The 27530-nt window shown below is 57.1% G+C and overlaps 1 protein-coding gene across 2 annotated transcripts in view; it reads right to left on the minus strand.

Annotated features, from left to right (window-relative positions):
* CASTOR2 (cytosolic arginine sensor for mTORC1 subunit 2) overlaps positions 1 to 27530 on the minus strand; it is a 58301-nt gene that overhangs the window by 22406 nt on the left and 8365 nt on the right. For both annotated transcript variants that reach the window (XM_047089430.1, XM_047089432.1), the window contains exon 2: positions 266 to 336. In XM_047089430.1, coding sequence (XP_046945386.1) covers positions 266 to 336 — 71 coding nt within the window. The remainder of the gene's footprint in view (positions 1 to 265; positions 337 to 27530) is intronic.

Raw genomic sequence — 27530 nt, forward strand, 5'->3', positions numbered from 1 at the left:
CGTCGCCTTTCCCGGGGGAGTCTCACAAGCGGAAACGGAGGGGGGATCAGCCAGGGCACAGGGAGAGAAGAAAACAGACCCCCCGCTGACTTTCTAACCCACCGCTAGGAAGGCGGAGGGGAGGCAGAAATAAGGCGGCGGGTGCGGGCAGAAATAAGGCGGCGGGCAAAAAGTAAGGAGGTGGAGGGGCAGAGATAAGGCGGCGGGCAGCCAGCACTGAGTGCAGGCCACTGTCCGGCCGAGCGCCAGTGGTGGAAGCACTCACCTAAGAAGCCCTCCTCGTCAACAATGATGGTGTAATCCTCGGGCGTCTCGGTCAGACTGAAGAACTTGCACCTGGATGGCGGACGGACGGACAGACAGAGGACACGGTGTTAGTCGCCCCCGCCACGGCCCTCCATTTCCGACTCCCGAGGCCTCAGGGGGGCCTGGAGAGGCTGGTGGTCCCCTCTCACCCCCCAATCTTTGGGGACCCCTGAGCCAGCCTCTAGGTTGCCCTACTACAGCTGAAGGGGCTTAGATCCCACTTTTTCCCAGGGGAAGAAGCCGAGGGGGGGCTCTGGCAGGGAGCAGGTGGGTGAACTGCCTTCTGCAGGGCCCCCCACGTTCTGACATCTAAGCCTCCACCGCTGTCCCCCCCCAACCCCCCACCCCCAACCCCCCACCCCCAACCCCCCACCAACTCGGGAGTTCCCACGGTCGTCCCACACCCAAGTCACATCACCCAACCGACAGCCCAGCCTTTAGGGTACTTTTCTTCCTTGCATGAGAAAGAGATGCGGCCGTCTGTGCCCTTTGGGGGGCCCGGATCCCCCAACTGTCACCCGTCACCTTCGGTAATACGGATCAGCCTCGGGTGTGCATTGCTCATTTCTGTCCCCATACGAGACCCTCGATTCCTCCAGGCCAGGGTGTGGCACTCACTGCCCCTTGGTGCCTGCCTCCCTGTCCCTCATCCAGCTGCAAGGGCCCCCAGAACGGCACAAGCAGCAGCAGCCGGAAACGGCCCGTGGTTATTCGGCGTCGCCGTGGCTCTCAAGCGCGAGGAGGCCTGGCCCGGGCTCGGTGCCCAGCGTGCGAAACCCATCCGTTGCGGGGAGCCCCGGCAGCGAGAGGCCTGGTGAGTAACCCCAGCAAGGGCCCACTATCCCTCCCACAGGGGTTAAAACGGGAAAGAGGGGTGCCTGGGTGGCTCAGTCGGTTGAGCGTCCGACTTTGGCTCGGGTCACGAACTCGAGATTTGTGAGTTCGAGCCCCGCGTCGGGCTCACTGCTGTCAGCGAGGCGCCCGCTTTGGATCCTCTCTCTCCCTCTCTCCCTGCCCCTCCCCTGCTTGTGCTCTCCCTCTCCCTGTCAAAACTAAATACACGTTAAAAACAAATTAAAGACAGAAGTAGAACAGCATCAAGGAAATTTTTGGTTGACAGGAGTGCTTGGTACCTTGACTGAGGCGGTGGTTACAAGACCACACGCATTTGTCAAAACGCAAAGGATTATACCCTAAAAGGGGTGGGTTCTACCGTATGCAAATGCGGCATACCTCAATGAATCGGACTTTTTTTTTATTATTATTTTTTTTAATGTTTATTTATTTTTGAGACAGAGAGAGACATAGCATGAAAGGGGGAGGGGCAGAGAGAGAGGGAGACACAGAATCCGAAGCAGGCTCTAGGCTCCGAGCTGTCAGCACAGAGCCGGATGCGGGGCTCGAACTCACGGATCGCGAGATCGTGACCCGAGCCGAAGTCGGAAGCTTAACCGACGGAGCCACCCAGGTGCCCCAGACGCATCTGACTCTAAAGAAGTTTCTCGTGCCAGAGTCGTGAGCAAGGTGTCACTCTCCTCCCCGCTGACGCTCTGCTCAACCGGCCGCACACACTCCTCAAGCTCCATCCGGCTCTTCGGTTTCCATGTCACATCTCTGTCCCCCATCCCACTGGCAACGTTGCTTGGACAAAGAAAATCTGCAATTGCTCGGGGACAACGGCAGACGACCACCTCCGGAAGTGGCAATCCCCGGCCCGGCCTGGCTCCCTCCTGGGGACCCCCGTGCACTCAGACGGAGCCCCGGCAGCCCCCCCGGTCACCAGACCGCCACGCACAGCGGCCGCCCAGCTGTCTGCGAAGGCAAGGAGATATGGCACTCGCTCCCCGTGCCCTCTTGGCCGTGAGGGATGCTCCAGAAATAGACCATGGAAGCCGTCCCGGAAAGGCATAAACACCAGCAGACGGTCGCTTCAGCCTCTGTGTAAACGGGGTATAAATATGTTGTTGATGTGACCCGTCTCCCGGGGTCGAGGGCCTCTGAGGTCCAGCTACCGGACGCCTATCTCGAAATGCGCTCCTTGGGGTGGGCAGGCCTCCGGGAGCGCGGATCAGCCGGAGGGACCGACAGGCCCCTGGTTCTTCCTGCTCCCCGTTCCCCTGCCCTGTGGCGCTCAGCCCCACCTGTCTTGCCTCTCAAGCTCCTCTGTCTACCACTCCCCTCCACGTGACCTCCCGCCTCATCCCGCTCCCTCACTCTCGGCCTCCCTCCCCAGCCTCCAAAGGTTGACAAATGTTCTTTCTTCTGCCCGGCACAGCCTTCCCTCTTCTTTGGCCGGAGCCTTGCTGCTTATCCTCCACGACCCGGTGTCGGCATCTTCTTTGGGGGAGAGCCTTCTCACATTGGCACCGACCCCCCTCCCTCGCCTGCCACCAGTCTAAAGAGCCTGTCCTCCCTTGACAACCTGAAGCCTGACACTGTGTCCACGAGAGGACACGACAGCCACTGTAGACGGCTGCGCGTCACAACTCGTTCATCTCGGTTTATGTGAGGTATGCCCTGAGAGTCGAGCAGGGCACAATCTGTGCAACTGTGCAGGATGGTCGTGGGTGCTTTCCACAACCTATCACAAATAACACTCGTTTCCCCCAGCTCTCGCTGGCAAGGACTCCGGATTCTCCGTGCATACGCCTGACACAGGGTAGGAATAGAATCAACACTCATTGTTCACAAAAAGTGAACTATGGCCACCGACCCACCCCCAAGCCACAGAAGCCCTGATCAGACAAACTGCCTGTATTTTGTGGGGTGCTGCCTTGACTTACCCTTCCTTTGGGAGGCACTGAAGTCTCCAGTCCCAGCCTTCTAACGAGTCATGGCTAAGCATCCTTCAGATGCTTGAGCCCCCGGCGTTTGTGGCCTCTCAGCACTTTGTCCCTGAAGGTCTGGAGAGAGGACCCAAACCCAGCAACTACCCAGCCTCTGCTAACTGCTGTTGGGAAACCCGAGGAGGAAGAGAGCGGGGTGCCCTCTACGTGCCCTCACAGTACTCAGGAACGGGATGAAACAACACGGGGAAACAAAGCAGCCCGGGGAGAGAGCGAAGACCGTGGTCTTGGAGAGGAGACCTGGGTTCTGGTCCCAACTTGGCACCCGGGGGTGCTGAGCCCTGGGCTGCTTCCTTCCTCTGTACAGTGAGGGGCAGGCTCAAGGTGGCCTGGCTCCCATCTGGCTCCACCTCGGGCCACGTGGAACCCCGCCAGCTCCACAGCAGGGTGACCTCAAGGGGCCTGGCCCAGAAGGCACGGCAAGATGATTCTAGAACCATGGAGTGCGTCTGGAGAACACCTTTTAAGGGGCGGGCAAAATCCCATCCAGCTGTGAGAAGAACCCAGGACCGATCTGCTGCCCAGACAGCTGGGCAGGTGGTGTATCACAACTCTGGGGGTGGGGCTCGTTCACCTCATAGTCTCTGTGAAAGAGCGCTCTCGGAGTTGAGCAGTGCACAACCCTCGCAACTGTGTATGACTGTCACCGGGCAGGTTCTGCCGGAGCCGTCAGGTAGACAGGACGTAAAATTCTACAGCCCCAAGCAACGAAGGAGACAGACGGGGGGACAGCAGCTTGTGGTTCGGGACATACCCCAAGAATTGTGCAAGTCCCCCATCTCGGGGGAGCCCGTGCCTCGCTGGGCTCTGTTGAACAGAATAGGGGTTCTAGAGCCCAGACCATGCCTTTTGGCCTGGAGGAAGATTCCAGCCACCACCTGGCTGTCGCGCACCATGGGTTGAAGGCAATGCTGCTGTTTATGGCTGTGTGACCTTAAGTTTAACCTCTCTGTGCCTCAGTCTCCTCGTGCGTACAATGGGGATAAGAATAGCATCTACTTCACAGGGTTGTTGTCAAAGGAGCACTAATGAGTGAAGACCCGTTGTAACTCTAGTTAGCAGTTAACTCGTTGGCTATTTATTCTTCTTGGAAGGCAGAGGTAGCTGGCGGGGAGGCCACACGGAGGCCAGCTGCTGTTCCAAGTAAAGAGAAGCTCTGAAGCCAGTTAGGCGGCGTGCCCCGGGGGGTGCAGTCCGTTACGCGTCTGACTCTTGATCTCGGCTCAGGTCGTGGCCTCACAGTTGGTGAGTGCAGAGCCCCACGCGTGGGGCTCTGCGCTGCTTGGGATTCTCTCTCTCCCTCTCCAGCTTGTGCTCTCCGCCCCCACCTCTCTCTCTCTCAAAATAAAGAAACATGAAAAAAAAAAAAAAAAAAAGCCAGCGAGGCCACACAGACCAGCGGGCTGCAGGGGGCACGAGGTCTCCAAGGGGAGGATGAATTCAGCCACCTCCAGGGTCCCATGCAGTCCCAGCTCTCGCACACCTGACCCTCAAAGCAACGAGCTTTGGCTGAAAAGTCTCCGTCCGCCTCACCAGCATCCCGGCCCCCAGCAGGCAGCCAGCATGACGGTTTCCGAGGGAAGAGGCCGGGCCTGACGTCACCCCAGCATCCCGACAGGCCACGCGGAGGCCTGGGTATCTTCACGGGCGTCCGCCGTGTCTGAGCACGTGGACCCTCCGCGCGGGGGGAGCCGGGGAGGTGGCCTGCCTCATCGCCATCAGGCCGGGGCCCCTAGGGGCCTCTCTGTCACCTTCTCCACTCACCTGCTGGCTGACTGATGGCCCTGCCAGGCTGTCGCGCTCCCCGGCCCTCCCTTCCCAGACACCACGACGTCCCCTCCACGCAGTCAGGAATCAGCAAGGGTTCCGTGTGCGGAATCCCGAGCCGAAGACCTGAATCTAGGGGGCGGCCCGAGCTGGCTTCGGGAGCCAGACCCCGTCTGCGACCGGAGCCTGCTTCCTGCAGGGTCATGATGCCCTGTGTCGGCCAGACCCCGCTGAGGTCACCTGCCGGCTCATCACAGAGTAAGTGCAAGCCTTTGTGACGACAGCCTGGCCGGCCGAGCTTTAACATGAGCCCACGTTCTTCATGCCCACGGGATGGGCCGTGCAAACGGGGCCCAGAACAGGCATCTAGCACGTTCCAGGGACCTGTTTCCACACGTTCTTGTTCCTTCGTTCCGCTGGGGTCTCTGAATGCCCACCAGCCCATTCTGAAATTCCGTCTGGGAAGCCGGGAGTGTTTCCTGCAAAGGGCGGCCGGTTCGGTCCGGAGCGAGGGAAGTTCAGCCACATCTCTCTCTCTGCAGCATGTCCAGTGAGGAGGGGTAGGGGCTGGGGTCCGACCTGCTCCCGAGACCCCGCTGGCCCCAGCTGATGCTTTTCTGCAACCGCACACCGCTAGCGACAGAAGCGCTCCGGGGTCTGTCCAGCGCGGTCCTTCCCAAAGGAAAGCCAGGCGGATGGCGTGGGTCCGGCTTTGTTCTCTCAACCAGCCTTTTTTATGGTTTTCTGGGTCTTCGATAGGTCTCTTGTGTTGCTTCCGTTTCATTTCTGCTGTCTTTGGCAACTGGAGGCTGCTGTTTCAAGCTTTAGTTCTGGACTTGAAGGACGATCATGAAAAGGGGTTTCTTCTTCTGTCAACACGGGCAAAACCCGCGTGCTTGTGTCACGGGCGGCCAGGATAATCACAGTGTGGGGGACGGCGCTGGCAGCTTCCAGGGTGACACACACGGGCAGGATTGCAAAAAGGGGGGCGGGGAGGGCACAAGGAATCACTGGGGTCTGGAGAAAGCTCCCGGACCCGGCAGCAGCCTAACCCCGGTGGCTAGATCATTCAGTCATTCAACAAACAAATCACGAAGCATCTTTATGTGTCAAGCACTGTTTCGGGTGCTGGGGCCCCGCCTTAAATAACTGGACAATTAGGATTTACTGTGGAGGGGTGAGACACATGACATAGTGCATGAGATGCTTGTGCCACAGAGCAAATCAAAAACGTGGAGAAGGGGCAGAGGGCTGGCAGAACAGGGGTTTGCAACCTAAAACCGAGCAGGGGGCGGTTGCCAGGGGCTGTGGGGAGGGGGAGACGGGGAGCAGTCATTTAATGGAAACAGAGTTTCAGTTCGAGCGGATAGAAAAGTTCTGGAGATGGATGGGGGTGATGGTTGCACAGCAGGGTGAATATACCTAACGCCACTGACTCGTGCACCCAAGAACGGTTAAGGGCGCCTGGGGGGCTCAGTCGGGTGAGCATCAGACTTCTGCTCAGGTCATGATCTTCCACGGTCCGCGAGTTCGAGCCCCGCATCGGGCTCTCTGCTGTCAGCACAGAGCCTGCTTCAGATCCTCTGTCCCCACCCCATCCCGCTCTCTGCCCCTCTCCTGCTCATGTGTGTTCGCTTTCTCAAAAATAAATAAACATTAAAAAAAAAAGCAAGGTTAAAATGGTACATTTTGTTATGTATATTTGACCACAATAAAAAAGAAAATTGAGCAGGTACAGGGAAGGTCCCCATAAGACCCACAGAAGGGTCCTAGGGGAGGGGAGTACCTTGTGGCCAAGGGTAAAGAGTAGGTGGGGGCCCTAAGACCAGCTAGGAGGCTACTCTCTTCAAGGAGGCTGACAGGAGCTGGGGGGGGCCGGACCAGGCTGGCGGCCGTGGGTGTGGGTCCCTATGCGGAAACAAGATTCCACAAGCTGAGGACATAAGGTCGGTGAAAAACACAAGGCCGTGGCAGGGAACGGTGGTCTTCCACAGCCAGCGCTCTGGCCAGAGGCACCAGAAGGGAGGTCAGCAGACTGACTGTCCTCACCTCTGACTCCGGCCTCCACTGACCCCTCACTTCTTTCCTCCAGGGACACCAGGGGAAGGTGAGAAACCTGGGGCAAAGGGCTGGCCAAGCCCTGCCCTGAGGGCCAAGGCCACAAGCTTCCGAGAGTGGCTTCCTTATTGTTTCCTTACGCATGTCCCAGTGGCCTGGGGCAGCCCGGCAGGACGGAACAGGTTGTGCCAGGGTGGAAACACAGTCTGGGTGAAGTCCAGCCTCTTGCTTCATGAACACATACCCAAGCGCGGAGCACATCTGAGCTGACTGGTGGTTCTCTTTCTTCCTTGGGGGATCTGAGATGGAAAAGGCCTAAGTGTGGACCTTGGCTTTACAGCCACCCACCCAAGACAAGGTTGGAGCGGCTTTCTTATCTCTGAAAGAGGAAATAACTCCCTTGCAGAGTAGGGTAGGATTTAAGGAGGCCCTAAGCACACAAAGCAGTGCTCAAGATCCTGCATGGGGCGCCCTGGTGGCTCAGTTAAGTGCTGACTCTTGATTTCAACTCAGGTCATGATCTCACGGTTCGTGAGTGTGAGTTCAAGCCCTGTTCTGTGCTGACAGCGTGGAGCCTGCTTGGGATTCTCTTTTTCTCTCTCTCTCAAAATAAATAAATACATAAACATTTAAAAAAAAAAAAAAAAGATCCTGCTTAAGCACGTGTGGTCACGCGATGCCTTGAGTCAAGGAGCTGGCCCGGGGACCCCGGGCAGAACTGGACCCCCCCTCCCCCAGCAGCATTCTCGGGGAGCACGCAGGCCTCGCGGATCGGACAATGCCTTCTGCGTACAGGCTCGCGGCTTCTCTGGTGTTAAGTGATCTCTGCCGGATTCCAGATCTCCCCCTTCCTTGCGGCCCCCACCGCAACCCTCGCCGAGAAGGGTCAGTCGCACAAAGGGGCCCCAGCCGAAAAGCCCAGCCCAACACCCCTTGGCAGGTCAGAGCCCCGGTCCACCACCTCCCCCGTGATGACAATGTCAGAGATCATTCACTTCCAGATCTGACTTGGCTCAGCCATCCATCTGTTCCCTGTCCCCATCAGGGCGGTGGGCCGAGCCTTTCTCACCCAGGTCCCCCCGCGCCTGGCGCAGGATGTGCCACCGTCTGGGCATCATTGGCGCCAACTGAATGCACGTGTGGCATAACTACTTGTTCCCACTTCTCCGGCAGGAAAACTGACGCTCAGTTAGGTTAAGGCTGTTACTGCCTCGGGTCCACTATGCTGGTCTCTAAGGCGGGACAGCTGGGAGGCAGGTGTGGCCCCACAGCATCATCTCTGTGACGCAGCTCTTCCCCTCGGAGGTGCCCACCCTCTGAAACACACACGTCACGGGAGGCACCGGCCAGAAAATTCCTAACGGCCTGTTCTCAGGAACAAAAACCTGGCTACAACCCAGACGCCCATCACTGGGCGAGGAGAAGGACAATGACAGAAGACGATTACCCAGCCATCAAAATGAACGGTCCACAGTGACTTGCAAGAATATGAATGCGTCTCAGCCGTATGACAGCAGAAGGAAAAGGAAGCCCCCAAACATCATGCACAGTGTCGTATATTTTGGTGGAATTAGGAGCTATCGTGTAAAAATTAAAAAAAAAAACCAAAACACCACCTTTAAGACCACGTGTAGTTGCAACCTAACTACATAAAAAAAGAAGCCAGGGGGTGAAGGGTGCGGATTACCTGGGGGTGGAGGGGGTGGGGGGGCCTCTGGTCAAACACAGGTTATTGTCCAGACCTTTCTTTTGCTCTGGCTTTGCACCTTCTAACGCGAGTCAGTCAGGTAAGTGATTAAGGTGGGCTTGCAAGGACGCACGGAGGGTCACAGGGACATGCTTGGACCAAGGTCCTCTGGCACGAATGTGAAGGGCCGCAGGCATGGCCTGAAGGCAGACCGTGTGGGAATGCAGCTCGAGAGCCACCCGCAAGAGGTGGCCGGAGACGGGTCCAGGCGCCAGAATCCACAAGAGCCCCAGGGTGAATGGACGGGACTGGCCCCAGAACTACAGCACCCCCCTTCCCCGGTCCAGTTCACCCACTTCAGCCGTGGCTGGCCAGTGATTTGGGGGTTCACCTTGGCTCCACGGAGAGAGCTTCACTCCCCAACTCGGTCCCCACGGTCCAGGCTCTCTGTGACCCTCCGATGGTGCTGTGGGCCACGAGCTCACGCTTGGCAAAGAGCACTGCTTTTGGAGTCAGGGGGCCTGGGTTCGAGTCCCAGTGACGGCATCGGCACTGTGGCGTTAGGCACTTCCACGGCCCCTGAGCCCGTCTCTCGAGCCATCAAGAGGGGTCCCCCCACCCCGCCCCTGATCGCCGGGGCCAGGGTGAGAGGTCGGCACCCTCACACAGCCGCTGAGGACACACACACACACACACACACACACACACACACACACACACACAGCCTGCCCACCTGCCCTTCCAAGGATTCAAACGGCTTTGTGCCAGGATGCCGAAAACAAGAACCAAAATACCGGACGCCGAAGCAATCGTAGTCCTGGCCACCCCCCTCCCCAAGTCCCTGACACTGTTAATTAGAAACAAGAGTCCCTAGATGGCTTGCTATCGCAGGACTTTACAGCCAAGCAGGGGCACTGCCTGGGGTTGCTGTCTTGCTGCCTAGCGACTCCATGAGTGCCCCCGGCTGCTGGGTCACCCCAGCGCTCCTGCGGCCGCTCCGATGCTGTGCCGTGTGCGGCTGGCTCTGGGGCAGGGTGTCCTGGGCGGCCTCCTTGGCTGACCCCATCCTTAGATGACCCCTGTCCAGCACCGTCCTTCTCAGCAATGGCCTCCAGCCGGAAATGCCCCCTCTCCAGGGCCTGGCTCCTACCCATCCCCCCTCTCGGGATCAGCTCGGCCCTCCCTCCCCCTCCGCACCCCAAGCTGCACCCCCAATTTCCTAAGATTCAGGCCAGCTGGGGAGCGCCCCCTCTCAAAGCAGCTCGGTTTTCTCACCCATCTTATGCCTTGTCTCTGGCCAGAGAAAACCAGTCCCAAGGCAACCTTCTCTCCCTTTCTCCCCTCCCACAGGCGCCTCCCTCTCGGGACTCCATCTCATTCTTGGCTTCCTGGTCTTAACGACCAACAGGCTCAAGTTTCCAACATCCTAAAAAAAGCCTCCCTGATCCTCATCTCCTCCTCGGGCTGCCACCTTCTTCCCTCCCCTCCCCTCCCCTCCCCCAGCCGGTCACGCCAACCCTCTGGCTATTGCCACCGGCTGGAGGGTGCTGCTCAGCTCAGCAATGACCTCCCCCAGCCACTCCGCAGCCTCTTCCGTCACGCCCTCCCGTCCTTGCCCTTGACCCCTACGGCTGGCCAAGGCCCTCCCCTGGACCCTGGAATCTACCAGCTTCTGACAGTGACACTCCTCTTTGGTATCCTGTGGTAACTTCTCCCCAACGCAGGTGGACCTTGAAGGGGCCCCCTTGTCACTCCCAGGGTCCCAGCCGCGGTGGTCCCAAGCTTCCAACATGCACTTTGCCTGCGTTGCTTTGGACTCACTTCACACACCTGCCCCTCGGGGAGAGAGAGTGTTGATCCCATTTCACAGATGAGGAAACCGAGGACAGGAACCTGTCAGAGAGCCAAGATGGCCACACGTGTGTGCCCTTCACCCTGACAGGCACCCCAGTCCTCAGCCCTAAAAACCCACGGCCACCCCCTTGGGCTTGGCCCACAGCCAGTCACCAGGGCAGAGCCGAGGCCGGGGGCTGCCCCCACCTGGGGGCCGGGAGGTTGAGTCATCTCAGAGAACATTCTCGTTTTCCACTGCTGTGGCGTCTGTTACGGAAGGCCCAGCTGACACTGGCAACTCGATCTGTTTACTCTTGGATTCCTAGCCCAGCAGAGCGAGGCCCTCACACGGGCCTCCCCTCAGGCATGCGACAAGCCCCGGCCAGTTGGGAGTCCTGTTCGGGCAATGGACCTTCAACAGGAGGCAAGGGTGGTGGGGGCGGGGCCGCGGCCTAGCAGACCCACCCTGAGAGCTCCGATCTATGACCAGTGAGCAGAGGGAAAGGAGCGGTGAGGGTTTATTTAATTTGCGGAAAGCTTACAACAGGTTCCCCGTTGAACAAAAACCACAACGTCAAGCCAGGAAGGCCACGGTGTGCGACCTCTTTCAGCAATGGGACCCTGGATAGAGGGTGACCCAGCTTCTGCTTGCATGCCCCGAGGTTAGGGAAGCTCACTCCTTTTTGAGGCGATTCATTCCATCCAGGGGTGGCTTATTTCTAGAAGGCTCTATCGATGTGGTCTCCAACACAGGGCCCGATGTGGGGCCCAAACCAACAAACAGCGAGATCATGACCTGAGGCAAAGACAGATGCTTTAACTGACTGAGCCACCCAGGTGACCCAAGAAATGTTTTTAATGAGATCAAAGCTGGGCTTGGATCATAATTTCTCAGATCTTTTTTTTCTTAACCCCAAACTTACAAAAAAATTTTTTTAAATGTTTATTTTTGAAAGACAGAGAGAGAGAGAGAGAGAGAGGGGGGGGGGGTGGGGGAGTACACGAGCAGGAGAGGAGCAGAGAGAGAGAATCTGAAGCAGGCTCCACACTGTCAGCTCAGAGCCCGATGCAGGGTTTGATCTCATGGATCGAACCATGAGATCAGGACCTGAGCCAAGACCAAGAGTCAGACGCTTAACGGAGCCACCCAGGCGCCCCTTTTTACCCCAAACTTTTTAAAAAAAATTTTTTTTTCAACGTTTTTATTTATTTTTGGGACAGAGAGAGACAGAGCATGAACGGGGGAGGGGCAGAGAGAGAGGGAGACACAGAATCGGAAACAGGCTCCAGGCTCCGAGCCATCAGCCCAGAGCCTGACGCGGGGCTCGAACTCACGGACCGCGAGATCGTGACCTGGCTGAAGTCGGACGCTTAACCGACTGCGCCACCCAGGCGCCCCATCCCAAACTTTTTAAAAACGGTGGCATGATTTACCATAATGAAACACACACACTTCAGGTGTACAGGTAGATGAGTTTCTGCAGATGTATAATCCCGTGTAGCTCTGTCCCAATAACTTATGAATGTCCCCAGCACCGCAGAGTCTCTGTCCCTTGCTGTCCGCCCCTACGACCCACGACAGGAAACCCCTGCTCCAGGTCCTAACTGCATGGATCAGTGTGCGTTGTGTGTTTCACCACCAGGAAATCACACAGTGGGTACCATTTTGTGTCTGGCTTGCTTTGTTCCACGTATTTTGAGAGCAGGGCGCCTGGGTGGCTCAGCTGGTCGAGCGTCCGACTTCGGCTCAGGTCACGATCTCTTTGGGAGTTTGAGCCCCACATCAGGCCCCGTACTGACAGCTCAGAGCCTAGAGCCTGCTTAGGATTCTGTGTCTCCTTCTCCCTCTCCCCTGCTCTCACTCTCTCTGTCTCTCTCAAAAATAAATAAAACATTAACAAAAGTTTTTTAGGGGCGCCTGCGTGGTTCAGTCGGTTGAGCGTCCGCCTTCGACTCAGGTCATGATCTGGCGGTCTCTGAGTTCGAGCCCCGCGTTGGGCTCTGTGTCTCCCTCTCTCTCTGCCCCTCCCCCACTCATGCTCTGTCTCTCTCTGTCAAAAATAAAATAAACATTAAAAAAAAATTAAAAAAAAATTTTTAATGTATTTTGAGATCGATCCATTTCTCGGTCGAGTCTATAGTTATTTTTATTGCTAAAAAATACGTTTATATGTATTGATTATATATTTTTATTTACCCCTTTCTCTTGTTGATGACATTTGGTTGTTTCCGGTTTTTGGCTACTATGGATAAAGACACTATGAACCTCCGTATTTAAAAACAATAACAACAGGGGCGCCTGGGTGGCGCAGTCGGTTAAGCGTCTGACTTCAGCCAGGTCACGATCTCGCGGTCCGTGAGTTCGAGCCCCGCGTCGGGCTCTGGGCTGATGGCTCGGAGCCTGGAGCCTGCTTCCGATTCTGTGTCTCCCTCTCTCTCTGCCCCTCCCCCGTTCATGCTCTGTCTCTCTCTGTCCCAAAAATAAATAAACGTTGAAAAAAAAATTAAAAAAAAAAAACAATAACAACAAATCTCCTGGCTGGCTTCCTAGGCCCCAAATTCCCATAATTCCACAAAAGCAGCTCAGGCTCTCCCCAAGAACTCTCTTTGCACATTCTGACCACCCCCCCTCCAACCTGCCTAAGCCCCACCCCCCCATGGGTGGGGTGCCTAGGATGGGCTAGAGGAGGGACACAGAAGCCGAGGCCTAGAGGAAGAGATCTAGGCAGGGGACGCAGCACACAGAGGGATCCTGCATGGAGAGACCCTAACTCAAGGAAGGGAAATAGTCTTACGGTGATGTGGTTGAACCGCCTACACTCATGGAAAGGTGAACATCTTCTACACTTTGTAATACAACGTTGAGTGGGAACAAAAGCAAGGCCCAGAAGATGACCCACAGCCAGATGGCCTTTTTCAGATACATACATGGGACCAAAGTAGAAGTCAAGGGAAAGGTAAGCATGGGTAGGAGGCAGTTACCGTCAACGCCGTGATCGCAGTGACGGGGGTGCTGTTCTTCAAACAATAAACAAACGTAAAATTAAAGTGGGATCAATATGTATCACAGACCAGGGGCGCCTGGGTGGCTCAGTTAGGTTGAGCATCCGACTTCAGATCAGGTCATCATCTCACCGCTCATGAGTTCGAGCCCCGCGTCGTCGGGCTCTGGGCTGACAGCTCGGAGCCTGGAGCCTGCTTTGGATTCTGTGTCTCCTGCTTTCTCTGCCCCTCCCCTGCTCATGCTCTCTCTCTGTCTCTCAATAATAAATAAACGTCAAAAAAAAATTTTTTTAAAGCTTTGAAACAGAGGAGACAAACCCTAAGAGACTCTTAAATACAGAGAACAAACTGAGGGTTGCTGGTGGGGTGTTTGTTGGGGGTTGGGCTAGATGGGTGATGGGCATTAAGGAGGGCACTTGTGATGAGCACTGAGTGTTGTCTGTAAGTGATGAATCACTAAATTCTATTCCTGAAGTGATTATTACACTATATGGTAACTAACTTGGATTTAAATTAAAGAAAAAAAAAGTAAAAAAAAAAAAAAACCTTAGCCCAGCACTTGGCACAGATGAGGTGGTAAAGTTTTGACTAAATGAATTAATGAAAACCATTCAGCATGATCAAATTAAAAAAAAAAAAAAGCTTTGAAACCTCTGAGGCGGGGTTGGGGGGGTGGTGACGGCAACAGATTGGGTCTGTTTTAAGCAGCCCACTTTGGTAGCATGGAGAGTCATTCCTGCATGTCCCCCACAATGTCCCTGTGCAGTTTCTGCTCCTGCTTGGGTCCCGTCTTCCCTCAGGTGGGGGGAACTGGGCTCAGGCTCCATCCGTCGCAGCCCACAGCGGGGACCCCGGGGGATTCTGGGACGCAGGACCCAGGAAAGGAAGCCCGTTGAGTTTGGCCATGTCAGACAGGCACCTAGGCGGACCCCCACCTCCCGTGCCCCTCCAGTCAGGAGCCCCGAGGAGCTGTGCCCAGCCAGCCACCACTGTCTGGACCAAGTCAGCAGTATCTGCCCGAGGGCCCCCCAAGATCAGGAGCTGCACACAGATGCACCTGTAGGGGTCCCAGGGACAGGAAACAAAGCGGGGGTGGGATGGAGAAGGAGGACGGGGGTGGGGGTGGATCTCAGTCAAGGAAGAGCTTGGAAATGTCTAAAACAGAGGTTACACTCAAAGGCCCGCAAGGGGCAGGCGGCTGAGCTCATCGGGTGAAGGGAACCAGGGTTAAGACCTGCTTTGCATGTCAAACACCCAGGAATGTCCACCAGTTGCACCAAGAAGCAGGTTTTCCTTCTCAGCCTGTTTCCTTCCTTGCACTTTTGGGAAAGAAGAACAGAGACGTGTTTTTCTGGACCCAAGAAACTGGTTGGTGATAACACGATGACCAGTGGGTCCGGCACTTGGTCTGGCGGGGGGCGGGGGCGGGGGTGGGGGGCAGGAAGCAGAAAGGATCGAGGCTGCCTTGGGCGGTGGGGAGGCTCCTTCCCTGCTGAAAGGGGAGTCAGCCGCCACTCAGCTCTGATAACCTATTACCCTGTGGGTCCTGGATCACAAGGTCTTCCAATTTTTCCAGAGAAGACGGAAATCCGGCGTTTTGTGATCTCTCTCCGCGTTTAAATGTTTTGAAAACACACCGGGTGGGCCGAAGAAAACACGTCTGGCTTACAAATACCGCCTTTTCCTTCCCAGACCCCTAAAAGTTCTCAAGGGTCTTGGGTTTGGGTGGGGGAGGGGGGAGTCAAGTTCCTGGATGGCAAGGGGTGCCCGTGTATATGATCGCTCGTGGGGTCTGCGCCTGGAGCACCGAGGGGGCTCAGAGCTCCCCGGGTGGCCTCTGAGGTTGGGGTCAGGAGCAGGTGGAGCAAAAATGTAAACCAGATCAAAGCAAGCGGCCTGCTCCAATGTGCCAGCTCTGGACACTAAGTGGGAGTCTCGGCAGCCCGCTGCTCTGAGCGGCCTGCCTCCCTCTGCAGTTCGCCGGTGCCCAAGCCCAGAGCCTGGGAAGGCACAGCTCAGGGTCTCCTCGCCTGTCACCCCCCTGCAAGGGTCTTCAGTTGGGAGTCAGGAAGGAGCACGAGCTCTGACTCCTGGCCCCGCTCTCAGCAAGCTGGGTGACCCCAGGTATGTCCTGTGCCTCTCTGAGCTTTGGGCTGTACCTTGGCACTCCTCGAGTCAGAACGCGTGGCCTGTCCACCACGGTTCCACGGGCCCAGTGCTGTTTGCTGTGGGTGACGATGTGTTTATATAAGGCGGTGGGGGGGGGGGACGGGATTCAGGGAATAAGCAGAGACAGGTAACAGGTAGACGCTGGGGAGTCGGGAGCTCAGGGAGGGCATCCTGGAGGTGGTGGTGCCCGAGCGGGAAGCAGAAGAACCTCAGTCCAAGCAGATCTGGAACCGCGCCGCCTGGGAGAGCTTCCTGGAGAGCGGAAACGTCCTGCACCCACGCCGTCCAGTTCGATAGCCACTGGCCACACGTGGCCACTGAGCCCTTTGAGATGTGGCTGGTGCGGTTGAGGAAGCCGTGATTTGATTTGATTTTAATTAATTTGCGTTTGCGCAGCCACATGTGGCTAGAGGCTACCAATGCGGATGGTGCAGTTCTGGGACTTTTCGGTCCCCCACTCGCTCGAACGCCAGCAGCCTCCACCCCGGTCCCTGATCTTCCCCTGTGGTTAACCGCTCCCCCCCACCCCCCCACCCCCAGTCAGCACCGGGACCATTCCAGGCTCGGGTTCCATCCTGGCTCCGTGATGTCAGGAATGTCAGCAAGGCCCTCAGGGACACAGCACTCACTAGTGTCCCCAGAAAGTCCTTCTGATGTTTGCTGAGCTCCTGGGAGAAGACGGACATTGACCCTGAGCACTTGAAATGAGCCCAGCTTTTCTTTTTTTATTAAACAATTTTTAAGTTTATTTATTTGTTCTGAGAGAATAAATATTCTGAGAGAGCAGGGGAGGGGCAGAGAGAGACAGAGAGGGAGACAGAGAATCCCAAGCAGGCTCTGCACTGTCAGCACAGAGCCTGACACAGGGCTCGACCTCATGAACCGCGACATCATGACCTGAGCCGGAATCAAGGGTCGGACGCTTAACCGCCTGAGCCCCCCAGGTACCCCCAAGGAGCTCAGCCTTGAGCCATGAAGAAAGGGCAGGAAAACTGTTTGCTGTGCCTCTGGGGCCTGACCTCCTGCTTCGCTCTTCCCCCTCCCATTACCAAGGTGGGCACACTGAGGCTTAGGACACAGTCCCGTCAGCGAAGGAAGAGGGTCTGAACAAGCCCAGAGCCTGGGCTCCTTCCACTGGTCCTCACTGCCAGGGCCTGGGAGGGCAGGGGTGGCGTGGGGGACACAGAGGGCACAGAGTTCCCTAACACAGCACCAGCCACTGGGCGGCTTAAAACACAGAAACTGATCTCGCCCAGTTCTGGAGGCTGGAGGCAGACTGCGAACTCCCTGGTGTCACCTCTTACAAGAACACTAATCTTTCTGGGTCAGGGCCCCACCCTTCTGACCTCATTTGACCTTAACTACCTCCTAAAGGCCTGATCTCCAAATACTGTCCCCATTTGGGATTAGGGTGTCGGCACATGAGTCTTAGGGGACACGGGCATTTGGCCCACAGCCGTGAATGGGGGGGAGCCACGTCAAGGGCGAACAAAGCTGGGGGAGCTTCCCAGAGGGGACCCCACCCATGGGGTCTCTATGCTGCACCCTCAAGGACAAGAGGGCAGAAAGGGGGTCCCTGGGAAGCGCCCAGCACAGTGTGTGAAGCTGGAACACGTGATCACACGGAGGGAGAAGGAGCTGAGGCCGTGCCCCGCTCCCTCCTCGCCACCCCCGTGTCTTAGCTGCAACAGCCCTCCTGACGTCTCTTAGTAGACACCACCCGCAGGGCCCTGGGGCCGGGGCCTGCTCCATACCCTGGGGGACTGGTGTGACCACCGTGCACCACGGCCAGTCCTTTCTTTTTGGGGTTCAATTCCAAATCCATGAAATAAAAGTGGGGCCCGCGATGCGAGGCTTGGTCCTGCCCAGAGCAGCCAACAACTAGGGACTCAACGTGCTATCCTTCTCCCCCAGGAAGACAGCACTTACCCAAATGATGGGGGCAAGGCCTGTGGGTGGGGACAGGAGAGGGGCGGATGTGACACCCTGTCTCCAGCCTCCCTGGCAGTCTGCTCTCCCCAGGTGGGCCCAGTCAGAGCGAGGCTTCGTTTACCACGTGGACTGAGGTCACTGGCCCCTGAGCTTTCTTTTTTTTTTTTTTTTTTTTTAACGTTTATTTATTTTTGGGACAGAGAGAGACAGAGCATGAACGGGGGAGGGGCAGAGAGAGAAGGAGACACAGAATCGGAAACAGGCTCCAGGCTCTGAGCCATCAGCCCAGAGCCTGACACGGGGCTCGAACTCACAGACCGCGAGATCGTGACCTGGCTGAAGTCGGACGCTTAACCGACTGCGCCACCCAGGCGCCCCTGAGCTTTCTAGAATGTTCAGGCACCTGGCCTGGGGGTCAAAAGAGCTGAAACCCACCTACAAGCCCCACGCCCCAGCTGCCTCACGGCCCCCCGCACTCTAGCTAACTGCATACTGGCTTCGAGTCAAGACTGGGGCCTAAAACTGACACATGCAAACCCCCCCGCCCCGGAGCCAGGTCCCCCCTTACAGCCTAACCTCCCCGGCGCTGCCTCCCCAAGGACACTGCATCTGGTTGTGCCCGGTTTACGCCTGTCATCGCCTCTCGGAGCTGCCCTGAGCACTTGGTGACAGTCCAGCGGCCAACCGGCTCTGCCCCCTGGGGAGGAGGTCTAGGCCCTGAGGGCTTTCCACGGGCTTTGGGACAAATTGCTCACTTTTACTAGAATTCTTACTTGGCTATGGCCAACATCCCCGGGGCCGCGTTCAATTTGCCGAAGTCACGGAGATAGAGAAAGTGAGGGAGACAGTGGTGACAGAAAAAAGGAGAGAAAGTCTAGAAAGTGGCGTAAAAATGGCCAAGCCGGCCGAGTTGGCATTATCGTCCCATCTTGCAGATGAAGAAACCGAGGCTCGGAGAGGTCAGTGCCCTGCCAAAGGCTATGAGCTGGTAAGTGGACAGAATGTGCCACGCGTGACAGGTAAGTGGTCTGTGGGGGCTGTCAGTAGACCCTCTGGGCCCCAGAGGTCAGACCCTCTGTGGCATCGTCTTCTCTAACTGCGCAGGAGGTGGGTGACCCCAGCGCTGATCATCTTTGGCAGGAGTGAGCCCCCTGGGGGTGAAAGGGGCCAGAAGCTGCCTACTCACCGCCCTGGGGTGGGAAGGTGCTTCTATGGGGGTGTGGCACCCGTCACCTCTGGGGACAGCTTTCACTCCATGCAGGCCCCGGGCAGGGTGCTGCTCGGGCCCAGCCGGTCCCAGAGCCTGAAGCCTCTCAATCAGTTAAGTTCGGCAAGAGGGTGGGACGGCTGGGGTCCTGGTACCTGGGACAGTCTCCAACGGTCGTGGAGGAGAGAGCGAGCCCAGGATCCGGGAAGCGGGTGTTCCCTGGGTGGAGGGACCCAGCTCTGAGGGCTGGGTACACCGGGGATGGCTGAGTGTGGGTCTACTGCCTGGGCCGCAGGGCCTGGTGGACAGACAGCTGCCTTCACCTGCACGTCGGGGGGACAGAGGGAGAGCTGGCCATCCGGATAAGCCAATACCCACACAACAGGCGCAAATAAAATCGGGGCTTTCACTCTGCGGGCTGACTTCCGGCTGGGTGCGCAGGGGCTGGGGGTGGGATAGGGTGGGGAAGACTCCAAGGTTCTTGCAGCCCACGGGGTCCTGCAAGCTGGGGGGGGAGGTTAAGGTGAACGGTGGCAAAGAGCCCCCAACAAGAAGGTGACCAGGCACCTCAGGGCCCACATGCATGTGCACGCACACTCAGGCACCCCCAGAATGGAAGAGGACATAAAGGGGGCACTTTCAACCAGCAGGCTGTCTGAAGGCTCGATGGGCACCAAGACAGTGAGGGGCAGGCCCGCGACACCGTGATGCGAGTCTGAACTAGAACCTCTCTCTGGAGGGGCCGCGTGAGGACCTCCCCCGCACACAGATGCTCTGACCCACCGCTTAGCTTCTAGACCTTTGCCTGCAAACACAGTCCCAAGCAAGATGAGGTCCGTGTCCCGAATGGTATGTTATGGCATTAACTGTCAACAACAACAACAACAAAGAGGGCTGGGAACGAGTGTCCACCAGCGGGGGACAGGTTGAAGACACGACAGTCACCTGTTCTGTGGCTGATGGCGTAAGAGTTAAAAGGAGGGACGGGACTTTGGCAGAAATCTCTGCTAAGGGGAGGGTCAGCTGAAAGACCCAGTGCGGAACGGGGGGCGGTGAGCGTGGCTTAATACCAATTTATGCTACGAAAGCAAAGAAAAACGAGGGAAAATACCACAGACGCAAGTTTACATATATTTATCTCCCCAAGAGTCCCCACGAACCCCGTCGTCGTCGGTGGGGCAGGAGCCACGTGGCTGAAGAACAGGGGAGCGAGGGAGGGAGCTATCGCTGGGCACCTTTGCGTCTCTTTGGAATGACAAGTTGTGACTTTGTTATCTACCCCAAAATTACAAATGAGAAAACAAAGCAGTGAGGTGAGGAGGCCTTCCTGCAGGAGGAGGTAGGACCGGGGTGAGTTGCAAAGGCAGGGGCGTAACGTTGGGGTGCGCCGAGAGGGTACGGGAGGGAGGGGCTCAGCAGTTAGGGGCATGGCGTCAGGAGCCCGCCGTGTACCTGCACCGTGACCCCGGCAGTCATTTCTCACCTGGAGCCCAGGGACATCCTGGCCATGACCTGATGCCAGGAGAATGGATGGGGCTCCCTGCCTCTCCCAGACGGGTGCACCACCTCTTTCCCATCTGTAGCCCTCTGGTCCAGGGGACTCTGACCCTGACCCACCTAACAGGCCAAATGACCCATTATCCTAAAGCTGACCCTGGCGCATTCTGCCTTCTCTCCCTGCAGGGCTCCCAGTAGAGCTGCTGGGTGAGCCCGGGAGAACCACAAATGAGGGAGGTATCCCAAGATCTCCAGACGGCATGCGACGCTTGAGGTCTGCTGAGACACCTGCTGGGTGTCTGGGCAATGGACGCACACGAACAACGGGTTTCCCACAATACCCTGGGGGCGGGCAGCAGCAGCACCCCCACCTTCCAGAAAAGAAAACAGTGATTTACTTAAGCGAAAGAATTCTCCAGGGGTGCTATGGACTGAATGCCCGTGTCTCCCTGTGAGTTCCTGCGTTGAAGCCCTGACCCCTCAATGTAGACGGCCCTTTGGGAGATGATCGGGTTTACGTGAGGTCACGAGGGTGGGACCCCTAGGGTGCAATTAGCATCCTCATAAAAGAAAGAGAAAGATCTCGCTTGCCGAGGAAGGGCCGCATGAGGACACAGGGAGAAGGCGGCCATCTGTAAGGCTTCACGGGGACCAGCAGAGGCGGGCACCTTGATCATGGACTTCCAGACCCCAGAAGTGTGAGAAATCAGTCTGTTCTTCCTCCTGCCTGGTCTGTGGTATTTGTTACTGCAGCCCAAGCAGACGGATACGGGCGGCACAGAGGAGATTCAGACTCACGTCTGTCTAGACCCCAGGACAGTCCTCTCCCTCCAGCCACCCCCTCCCCTGCGCCTCGATTTTCTTCTTATTCTCGCTAACATGGATTGGTTGCTGCTGTTACTCTGTATGCATTTTTTAGATGTTTATTTATTTTTGAGAGAGCACAAGCAGGGGAGGGGCAGAGAGAGGGGGACAGAGGATCCAAAGAGGGCTCTGTGCTGACAGGCTGACAGCAGCGAGCCGGATGTAGGGCTCGAACTCATGAACTGAGAGATCATGGCCTGAGCCACAGTTGGACGCTCAACCGTCTGAGCCACCCAGGCGCCCCCCATGTGCATTTCTGCATTGCAATTCTATATGTGTTATCGTATTAAAATGCACAGAACACAAAGTTTGCCCTATTAACCATTTTTAAGCTCCGCGGTAACAAACATACTCGCATTGCTGTGTGGCCATCACCTCCGACCATCCCAAGAGTCCATTTGGTGCAACTCAAACTCTGTACCCCTAAAGCAGGATCTCCCCGTTCCCGCTCCCCCAATCCCTGGCACCCATGACCCAGCTTTCTGTCTCTATGAATCTGGCCACTCTAAGCACCTCACGTGAGTGGAATCGTGTGGTATATGCCACTGAGCATAATGTCCCGGAGTTCATGTGCTGGGGCAGGAAGGAAGTGTCCCCTTCCTGTTGAAGGCTGTGTAATATTCCATCGTGTGCACAGACTACATTCTGCTTATCCCTTCGTGGAGCCGCGGTTGCTTCCATATTTCAGCTGCTGTGAACAGCCTGCTAGGAGCACGGGTGTACAAAGAGTTCTTCGAAATCCTGCTTTCAACTCTCCTGGGTATAGACGGCCAAGGAGGGGGACAGAGGATCCAAAGAGGGCTCTGTGCTGACAGCAGCGAGCCGGATGTAGGGCTCGAACTCATGAACTGAGAGATCATGGCCTGAGCCACAGTTCGAAATCCTGATTTTGCTAGTGTCTATTTTCCACACCTTATTCTCTCTCACTTCCTTTCCTACCGGGCCCTGCCCCCAGCTGTCCTCTTCCTTGTCTGCCCTCCCGCCCTGGTAGCTTTCTTTGGCCCTGGGATTAGGCCGACAAATGGATCCCAACCAAAGAGCCTGGGAAGACCCCCTCAGCTCCCGTGGCCACACTGTCTTCCCCTCATACCCTCACCCTTGGCCATTCCCTCCAGCCCCCATGCTGCCCCAGCACACGATGGGCTGCACCACCCAGGCCTCTGTGCTTTTGCGCATGCTGTTCCTTCCCTGTGCTCGAGCACGTCCTTCTCTCCAGACTACGGTGTGATTAAGGGTTTACAGAGCTGTCTACCCCCACCTGGCTGTCCCCAACTCCGGGGCTGGGGTCCGAGCCCCCATGGAACCAGCACTCAGCATAGGCTTGGCATCCAGACCCATTTGTGAGCTGGTGAGGAAGGAGGAAGCCTCAAGGGCCAGGTATAAGGAAGTCACAGACAGAAAGGGAGAACCTTCCCCCCTGTGCAGGCCCTGCCTTCCCCAGCCACCGTCCAAAGGGCCTGATGCCCCTCGAGGTGCAGATGAGCCCTCGGGAGGCTGCAGAACAGGCTTCCCAGAGACATGCTCACCTGAGCTGCTCCCACGGGGCCCTCCTTTGCGGGAGCAGGGGCGAAGTGTGGAGGAAACCTGCCCTCACAGGGACAGACGGCTCTTTGTGGGGCGGGGGTGGGGGTGATGCGAGAACCTTTACTCTATGGGAGGATTCAGGGGTCCCGGCTTTTGGGAACAAGCACTCCTTGGGGCGTTAGCACAGGGCGTTTTCCCAATGCTTTGACTTTTCTGGGACATTCTAGCAGCACAAATGCAAAGCAGGCCCACGGCACAGGGGGACACGTGGGATCTTACAAATGCCACCGCCTCCAGGTCCCGTGACCCTGACCGCGCTGGGCTCCGGACCAGGCACCCACTGAGCCCTTGATCTGTGTGACCACACTAACCCTGTGAACAGCCCTGTTAGCACCTTCTCTGTTTTCCAGGGGAACCTGACTACAGGCGGTTAAACCAGGCTAATTTGGACTGAAGGGCTGGGGGAGGGAAATGGCCAGAGGGAAGCTGAGGGGGGGTGGGGGGGGGGAGATCACTCTGAATAGAGCTACTCTGAAGAGTATTTAGAAAGAACAGATAAAAAAAGAAACGTGGCTTCACTGCCTTCAAGCGCGGGTCCTCCTGACATCTGGGCCACCCACCGGGGGCCTGCGGAGGCCTGGCTCCGGGAGCTGATACGGCAGCCTGTCATTTACAGGTGACCCCTGCAACCCCTCTGGTCCCCTCGCTCCCATCTGTGACATTCTGGGTGGGCAACCTGTCCCCAAAGGATTGCTGAGCTGGGGGGGGGGGAGGGCATCCAGCCGTGGTGGGTGCAAACGAGTTCTCCCAGACAGTTCACCATGGAGCCCTCCCCCCACCTCAGAGCTGCACCTGCCTGGGGCCGAGCCATGGGACGGGGAGACAAGAATCAGGGACAGGTCCCAGCTCCCGGATGGGAGGGCCGGGGCCATCTCCCGTCCCTCAGTGCCCGGACCCAGTCTCACCCCAACCCAGTCTCACCCCTGAGGCGGTTAAGGGAGGCAAGAGTCCAAGGAGCCTTCTGAAACCTTCCCCCGACCCACAGCTCCATGGCAGTGTTCCAGATTCTCCTGCAGGCTCCAAATTCTGACCCTTGAGAAGAACAGGAGTCAGTGGGGCTCCTCCCTGCTGTCACGGCTCACACAGCCAGGGTGACAGCTCTGTACCCATCCCGAGGCCTCTGACGCCACGTTTAGACTCGCCCACAAACCACGCAGTGTGGACACGCAGGACTCTGTCTGCATCCTGAAGACGACGGAGAGGGGTCAAGGCCGTGCAGGGAACCCCAGGGGGGATGGGCACGGGAAAGTCCCTATGCTCAAGGCCACCTGTGATTGCAAACACAGCCCCTGCCCTTGTCAGGCTGGGCCTTTTGTGACGCTTGCCCTCACCTGGGCAGAACCTCCCCAGGCTGCCTTATGCCACCAGCTGACCCGTGTTCTAGACGAGGACCCCGGGGCAGGGCCGGGGCCCGGGACTCAGGTGGCAGGGCCACACTCGGCCCCAGAGCAGGCAACACGTGTGCGGGAAGGGATCAGATTTCCGTGCAGCTGCCCCCTTCAGGGTCCTCAATAAACATCCGCTGAATTCCTACGGATAACCAGCTCGCCACGCACTGGGCGCCTGAGCCCTCGACCTAAAATTTCGTCGCCACAACCCAAAGAGGTTGATTACCGTGCTGCCCATTTTAAAGGTGAGGCCACTGAGCCCCGGGGGGTGGCTCCCGACAACCTGCCTGCGGTCACACCGCTGATCAAGCGACAGACCCAGGAGTGAAAACCCGTTTTCTTGACCGTGGCAGGCACGTCCCAGAGAAGCGGCCACTCGAGTAAGATCTTCCGTGCGGAGTTAAGAGCGGGCATGAGCGAAGCGGGGCCCAGGCAGGGAAGGGCTGGGAGCAGGGGAGCCCGCCCGAACCCCGATCTGCTACGTGTCTGCTGTGTGACCTGGGGCGGGTTACTGGGGTGGGCCCCTCTCCTGCCCACGGAGCCGTGGCGGGGGTGAATGGCGCAAAGCCCCGGTACATAGTAGGCGCTTCAGAAAGATCGCAGAGGTTAAGCTTTGTCTGCTGTAAATTCCCCAGATCGGTCACCGCATTGGTGACTTTTGAGCTCTGAAGGAAAAACACTGAACTTTGAGAACAAATTTCACCCGCTGCCTCTGCTGCTCAGGAAAGGGAGTCAACCATGGGGTGGGGAAGGGATCTAAAGGAAGGCTGAGGCCCTGACAGTGGAGGGGAAAGTCCAGGGGAGCGTCCAGGAGGCCCGGCCTGGTTTCAGGGGAGAGCCAGCCTTTGAGGGAAAATTAACCCTACCTTGAAAATCAGCACCTGTGCAGAGGGAGGGCTGACCTCACTCGCCCTCCCTCCTTGGCTCCCTCCCTCCCTGGTCATCTCCTGGCAGCCCCCAGCTCAGATCAGGTGGCTACAGCCTAGGCTGGGTCAGAGAGGGGGCCGCTCTCCTCCACGGACACCTCACCGGGGCCCTCCCCCCCAGGTGTGGCCACCCCAGGGCCGATGTACCCTCCAGAAGCTCACCCCTCCAGCAAACACCTGTTCAAGACCGGTGACAACCAGAGCAGTCTCTGAGGGCCCCAGGAGGCACCGGAACCCATACAGGACACGTCCTCACCTCCACTCACGGGTGTGACCACGCAGGTGACCCCAACTTCCCGCCAGCTCGGGACCAGAAGGACTATGGGACGGGCCGGCCGCAGGCTAGGCGTTTACGCAGGCTATCATTTCCCCAGAATCCTGTTTGCCCACAAAGCAACAGAGTGGCTCTGAAGTTCGGCAGCCTCGGCCGTCGTCACCCAGTAAGGGCCTCCAGGCTCCTCCCCACACTGAGCTCATGTGGTAGTTGGTGACTCCACAGCCAGCGGCCCCAGGTTCAAATCCCCACACCTCAGGTATGTTACAAGGTACAGCTGGTGCGGAAAACAGCCCGGTGTTTCCTCAAAATGTTCAGTGCACAGGGGCACCTGGTGGGGGCTCGGTCGGTTGAGCACCCGACTCTTGATTTGGGCTCAGGTCACGATCTCACTGTTGGTGGGTTCGAGCCCCGCCTCGGGCTCTGTGCTGGCAGTGTGGAGCCTGCTTGGGACTCTCTCTCCCTCTCTGCCCCTCCCCTGCTCTCTGTCTCTCAAAATAAGGAAAGAAACTCTAGAGAAATCGTGTCCAAAAATGTCAAGCGCAGAGTCACCGTGCGATGGCGTATGATGTCTACTCCCATTCTCAGGTACACAAACACCCAAGAGCGACGGAAACACAGGTCGACGCCAACAAGTGCACACAGGTGTCCACAGCAGTGTTAGTCATGACGGCCAAACCATGCCATTCCACATGGCCATCCGTGGGCGAATAAACAAAAGGCGACACGGCCATACAGTGGAGTATTATTCAGTCGTGAAAAGGAACGGCATCCCGACACAAGCCACAGCATGAAGGAGCCTTGAAAACAGAACGCCAAGTGAAGGAAGCCGGTCGCAAAGAACCATGTGGTGCGACTGCCTTGAAAAGAAATGTCCAGAAGAGGCAAATGCACAGAGACAGACGGAAGGTAGACGGGTGTTGCCGGGGGCTGGGGAAGGGTGGGGGGAGGGCGGGCACTGCTTAACGGGTGTGGTTTCTTGCGGGTGACGAGAATGTGTTGGAATTAGACAGGTGTGATGGTTGCACAACTCTGTGAGCACAGTGGATGCCACCAAGTTGTAAACTTGAAGACAGGGAACTGCATGGTATGTGAATTAGATCTCAGTAAAGCGGTTATTAAAAAAAAAACAAAAAACCCTACTCTGAGGCGCCTGAGTGGCTCAGTCGGTTGAGCGTCCGACCTTGGCTCAGGTCACCATCTCACGGTTCGTGAGTTCGAGCCCCGCGTCGGGCTCCCTGCTGTCAGCACAGAGTCCGCTACGGATCCTCTCTGCCCCTCCCCTGCTCGTCTCTCTCTCTCTCTTTCACAATAAATAAACTTTGAAAAACAAAATAAAACACCCCCTACTCTTCCCTTATTGGCCTCTGTGATCTGGGGCAAGGAACTGATCCGTGCGATGCCTCAGTTTCCTCCTCTGGGAAATGGGGCCAGTGACCGTACCTACGTGATAAGGGCCACAGTGAGGACCAAGTGAGCTAACAGAGAACACGTTCTGAGCAGCTGTCTTGCCGGATGTCAGCTCCTTCCCTCGGCCTGAATCCGCCATCCAGCCCTTCGGCTTCCACATGCTCTCCAGGCTCCTGGGGCTTTTTTTCTCTTTTCATAAAATTTTTGCAAAGCATACGTGATATAAAACTCACCACCTGAACCGTTTCTAAGTGCGCAGGTCGGTAGCGTTATGTGCATCACCTCGCTGTGCGACATCTCCCCGGAACTCTCTTTATTTTGCAAAACAGAAACTCAGCACGCGCTAAACAACAACCTCCCCAGCTGATCCCCCCCTCTCCCCAGGCCCTGGCAGCCGTCGTTCTACTTTCTGTGTCTACACATCCGGCCGCTCTAAGTACGTCATGTGAGTGGCATCGGGCAGTACTCTATATGTCCTTTTGTGAATGGCTTATTCCACTCGGCGTAACGCCCTCCAGGTTCATCCACGGTGTAGCAGGTGTCAGAACCTCCTTCCTTTTTAAGGCTGACGGGTATTCCATTGAACGTATGTACCACACGTGACCCGTGGACGGACACAAAGCTGCTTTTGCCTCTGGGCTACATTATGAATACTGAAGCCCATAAACATGGGTTTAAGCATAGATCTTAAGCATAGAGCTCAGAGGTCGGAGTATGTCCAATATATTGCATTTAAGGCAAGGATGATGTAAGGCATCTAGAGGTGAGTTTCCCCTTGT

This window comes from Lynx rufus, unplaced genomic scaffold, assembly GCF_022079265.1.
Source record: "Lynx rufus isolate CCGP_SWC_20201006 ecotype Redwood Valley unplaced genomic scaffold, mLynRuf1.p SCAF_27, whole genome shotgun sequence".
Lineage (NCBI taxonomy): Eukaryota > Metazoa > Chordata > Mammalia > Carnivora > Felidae > Lynx > Lynx rufus.